The 5,317-nt window shown below is 44.0% G+C and overlaps 1 protein-coding gene across 1 annotated transcript; it reads right to left on the bottom strand.

The window, feature by feature from the left end:
- Positions 1 to 232: 232 nt before the first annotated feature.
- On the bottom strand, positions 233 to 2,701 carry GSPT2 (G1 to S phase transition 2). The gene is made up of 2 exons (XM_079910778.1): positions 2,610 to 2,701; positions 233 to 2,503 (listed from the first exon to the last, which is right to left on the bottom strand). Exon 2 carries the CDS (start codon positions 2,490 to 2,492, stop codon positions 594 to 596), a length of 1,899 nt encoding a protein of 632 aa, XP_079766904.1. The 5' UTR covers positions 2,493 to 2,503; positions 2,610 to 2,701; the 3' UTR covers positions 233 to 593.
- Positions 2,702 to 5,317: the final 2,616 nt, after the last annotated feature.

Raw genomic sequence — 5,317 nt, 5'->3', positions numbered from 1 at the left:
CACAAACCTGTGCATTGTTTGTAAATTCCTCATTTAAAACAGTGAGTGCAGGACAGTTGTTAAAAGCGCAGGTAATAAAATGTATTCAGTTACTTGAGACAGTAAAAAACCTAATTGAGAAGTATTACAGACAAATTAAAAAAATATTCAAAAGCATTTCAAATATCAATAAGAGTTTCAAATGGAATATTTTATTCACATGTTAGTTGTCTTTTTAACATGTACACACACACTGACACACTCTGATTGGTCTGCGTGGAACAAGGGTTGTCTAAATATCCTAAGGGAAAATGAAAAATTAAAAAATATATTAATTTTTCATTGTTATAGACAATTACATCCACATCACTTACAAAGCTATTACTGATTCTGTTCAAGGAAGCAGAATGGCATAGGAGGAGGAAACTTATGGGTAAATTCAGCAGTGACACAACTGAGATCTCAACATGAGAAAGCTGACAAAACATGGATTTTTGCTGTGAAATATTTCTTTGCAAAATATGGAGAAAAGTCAATGGGCAGTAAATAAGAGAAGGTGGTGAACTTTTGTAGTCAATTCTCACAGTATTGTGTAGGGACAACAAGAAAACTGCTTAGTCCTTCTCTGGAACCAGTTTCAGAACTTTTCCAATCGCAATGGTCTTACCCTCATCTCTTAAAGTAAAACGACCCATTTGAGGAAAATCTTTGAATGTCTCAAGGCAGATAGTTCCTGCTGTCCTTAAACGGGCAATACACACTTGATCTTGTTTCACGAAGCGGGGCCGTGTCTTACTCTTTTCTCCTGATTTTTTATCTACCAAGGAGATTAAGGCTGTTATCTCAACTTCCTCAATACAAGTATGAATGTGCAGCACCGCATTATAACCTGGGCAGATGATGGACTTGTGCTCAATAATCACTATCTGAACATCAAATGTGCGTCCAGAATGGCAAAGATTATTAGGATCACAGAGTATGAATCCTGGAAGAATCTCTTCTTCTTCAATTCCCTTCAGTCTGATTTTAAGGTTTTCACCTGGGGCTACATAATCAGTTTCAGCATCATCAGAAAGTATTCCAAGAACTTCCACATTGTGCTTGTTTGGCATCATCACAAGCTGCTGGCCTTTAAAAATGGATCCTGATTCCAGCTTTCCCAGGACCACAGTGCCCATATCCTTGTACTTATCCACAATTGGCAGTCTAATTGGTCCATCAATGGATCTGTTGAAGTTTGGCATATTATCCAAATACGGAATGAATGGTAATCCAGTGTACCAAGGGCAGAAATCTGATTGCTCTTTAATATTTGCCCCAGTAAGCCCTGAGCAGGGCATAAAGTGAATGTCCTTTTTGGGACTGAAGCCGACTTTCTTCAAAAACGGCACTAGCTTTTCTTTACATTCTTCATATCTCTCGCTGCTCCAATTTACTGTGGGATCATCCATCTTATTAATAAGCACTATTAAATATTTCACCCCTGCTGTTTTTGCCAACATTGCATGTTCTCTTGTCTGTCCACCTTTTTCAAATCCAGTCTCAAACTCTCCTTTCCTGGCAGAGATTACCAGTACAGCCAAATCAGCTTGAGAAGCACCACCAATCATATTTGGGACAAAACTCTTGTGGCCAGGGGCATCTAAAATTGTGAAATGTTTCTTTTCTGTTTCAAAATAGGCACGACCCACTTCTACTGTTTTACCCTTGTCTCGTTCTTCCTGATTTGTATCTAAGGCCCATGACAAATACCAAGTTTCTCTGTTTTTTTCTTTAGCTTCTCTTTCATATTTCTCAAGTGTCCTTTTGTCAACCATTCCTGTCAAAAACATTATCTGTCCTCCAATGGTTGACTTTCCGGCATCTACATGCCCAATGAATACCACATTTACGTGTTCTTTTTTAGGAGCACCTGAGGGTATGACCACAGATTTCGATTTTCTGATTTCCTCTTTCTCAATCAATTCCTGGCCACTTTCTTCTGGGGGCCCCGAATCTCCCAAGGAACTACCCCCTGGCTCAGCTTCACTTACTTCTTTATTGTGCTCCCATGATTCTTCTAAGACCATCTCCACCTCTCCATTTTCTACAACAGGTTCCGAAAGTTCCATGGTAACGGCTGAATTGGAACCTTCACGCCACACTAACTGTTCCTCTTTGGAATGTTCCACAGGTGCCCCCCGTCCCAGCCTTTTACCTTGAGGGTCGCCCGCGCCGGGGCAGGTTTCATCGATGCCGGGGGCGTCGGCCGGGGGGATCTGCGGCTGGCACGGGCCCCGCAGGAAGGACGGCACGAACTCCGCGGCGTGGACGTTAGGCACGAAGGGTTTGGCGTTGACGTTGAGCTGTCGGCTGAAGGCCGAGATGAGGGGCTCACGCTGGGCCTCGGCCGCCGCCGCAGCAGCCGCCGAGGCGGCTCCGTCCCCGCTCGGGGCCAAACCCGGTGCTTCCATGTCCACCTGGTCCCAGCAGTCGGGAGCCGAGTCGCTGCTGCTGCTGCTGCCCGGATCCATAGTCCTCAGCCCTGATGGATGCGGGAAGGGAGCGGGCTCAACGGGCCAGAAAGAGAGGGCAGTGCCGCCGGGGGTGAGGCGGCAAGAGCAGGGGGCTCGGGGGGGAGCGACACGAACCTTAGCGGCGGCGCGGAGGCAGCCTGGTCCCGACGCTGCATTCGCAACTGCGGCGGCGGCAGCAGATATGGCGGCGCAGCCTCTCCTGTTGTGTATGAGCGGATCTCCTCCCCCAAACCCCGACCACTTCCGACTCCTCCACCGCCGACCCGGCGCCGGGCGGGGATTGACCCCTCGCTGCCATCCGTACGCTCGGCCTCCTGCATCCTCAGTCCTGGGTGAAGTCCGAAAGTCTCTCTCTCTCTTTTTTTTTTTTTTTTTTTTTTTTTACGTAAATATCCATTCATTTTTGTTCACGCGCTCCGGGAGAGCGATTTGACCACGATTTAATGATTAAGCCTAGACAGGCACACCTGATTTCCAATTCTACTCAAGATTCAAGTGAAAATGAAAATTCCTATTGAACAAATGGAGGTAGGATAGGGGTTAAAGGTTTACCCAGCAACGGAAGGAAGCAATTAGTGATCAGGGAGGCGCTCTTGAAATACAGGGAGATGAAGCCGAACCTTGGAAATGCAACTTTAGATCAGTATTAATTTGAAACCCGAGGCCTTTGGATTTCCCTTTTCTAGTGCCGCCCCTCCCGCCCCCCCATAAGCCTATAACTTTGGCTGATGGCTTCTACCGTGTAAAGATGGGGTTATAACCTTTTTTCATGTTAAGCACTTTGGCTGTATCTACATGGAAGGAATTCCCAAGGAGACCCTTATCCCAGTAAAGCTGCGCGACCTACAGCATTTGTGCAGGTGCCAGGACAATGGCTGGCCTGTGATACGGTGGTGGATCACACAGACAGGCACAGGACTCAGATCACTTGTATTCTTCTAACCAACTGTATTCTGGTGTACCTGCCCCACTCACCAGCACCACCCTGGAGTACACCGTAGGTCCACAGGCTTTCCTCTCTAATTCTGGGGGCCTGGAACCTTACTGCTGATACTGGGTTTGCTCTAAGAAAGAATCAGTGTCATATTGGAACCTTACAAGGCTTGTGAGTATCAGCCTAATTAAGCTGATTAAGACCTCTGAGATGGGCAAAGTCCATAAGACCCTAAGCAATAGAATCTCACGCTTAGAAAGAGTTTGTAACATTTGAGCCAAAGCCTAGAAGAGCTACTTTGTAAATTATATTAATTTAGATCAAACTGAAATAGAAAAAAGATACTGGGAAAATGCAGTTTGCTAGTACAAGATGAAGTCAGAGTTGGATGTTAAATAAATCCAACAACAACCCAAAAGGGGTTATAACTTAAGAAAGGGTTATAACTTAAGAAATTTGTTCTGCAGATTTCAGGGGTAGAAAAAAATGTATGTCTAACACACTTGGATCCTTGGTGGTTTCAGTCTGGGGTTGCCACTATTTTACTAGCTCTGTGCTGTTCCCAAGCCATTAGATGTGAAACCCCTTCATTCTTTTTGCCTCAGGTAATGGCTTAATTATTCGCTATCACATAAAGAGAATGTACACACCTAATCACAAAGAATAGGAAGAAATGAGAGGGTGAATGTGCAGAGACCCTTGGACAGCACTCTACAATGTGCTGGAGCCTTTCTTGGGCATTCTGTGAACCTCAGATAGACTTACTAAAATGTCTCTGGGAGAACTTGTCAAGGTTTAGGCAATTGTGTTCACATAAAGTTAGTAATAGAAAGGAAGCAAAACAGACCAGAGACATTTCCTTTACCTGGGTCATTTGTATTGATCATGAGAATATTAGTGTAATTGCTACTTAATAATATCTCTGTTAGAGAACAGAGGATGATTCACTTTTAGAAACCTAAAGGAGAAATGAGAAATGGTGACTGGATGTCTTCACAAGCCATCATCCTTGGGGCTCAGAGAGAGGCAGATACACCCAAGAGAAAGAAACACTGACCAGGCTATATACACAGAGACTAACCTTGGACAAAATGCTCTTGGTCTGTGTGATGGGCTGATTGTCTCCAGTTGATCTGCCTAGAACTTTGAGAGAACTCATCAGTATATGGGAGAAGTCCTATCAAAGGCAATATCTGGCCACTGCTTAATTCAATCATTTTTCCCTTAAAATTTTTTCTTGCAAAATATAGCACAAGTACAGAAAATTGCATAAAACAAAATTATAGCTTATTGACTTAGAAGGAAAACACACTGGTAACTACCACCCAAATCAATAGAACTTTGCCAGCCAATCCAGAAGGCTTCTCTGTACCCTGTCTAAACACAGCTCACTCCTTCCATCCTTAAATGTAACCACTATCCTGACATTTATGGTAATCACCTTCATGATTTTCTGTACAGTTTTATCCCACAAATATATACTCAAACACTACAGTTCAATTTTGCCTAGCTTTTTCTTTTAACATCTTTATTGGAGTATAATTGTTTTACAATGGTGTGTTAGTTTCTGCTTTAAAACAAAGTTAATCAGTTATAAATATACATATATCCCCATATGTCTTCCCTCTTGCATCTCCCTCCCTCCCACTCTCCCTATCCCACCACTCTGGGTGGTCACAAAGCACCGAGCTCATCTCCCTGTGCTATGCAGCTGCTTCCCTCTAGCTATCTATTTTACATTTGGCAGTGTATATATGTCCATGCCACTCTCTCACTTTCTCCCAGCTTACTCTTCCCCCTCCCCGTGTCCTCAAGTCCATTCTCTAGTAGGTAGGTCTGTGTCTTTATTCTCGTCTTACCCCTAGGTTCTTCATGACCATTTTTTTTT

Source organism: Stenella coeruleoalba (genome assembly GCF_951394435.1).
Source record: "Stenella coeruleoalba genome assembly, chromosome: X".
Lineage (NCBI taxonomy): Eukaryota > Metazoa > Chordata > Mammalia > Artiodactyla > Delphinidae > Stenella > Stenella coeruleoalba.
Note: the sequence above shows the minus strand (reverse complement) of the source record. Positions and strands in the feature narration are given on the sequence as shown.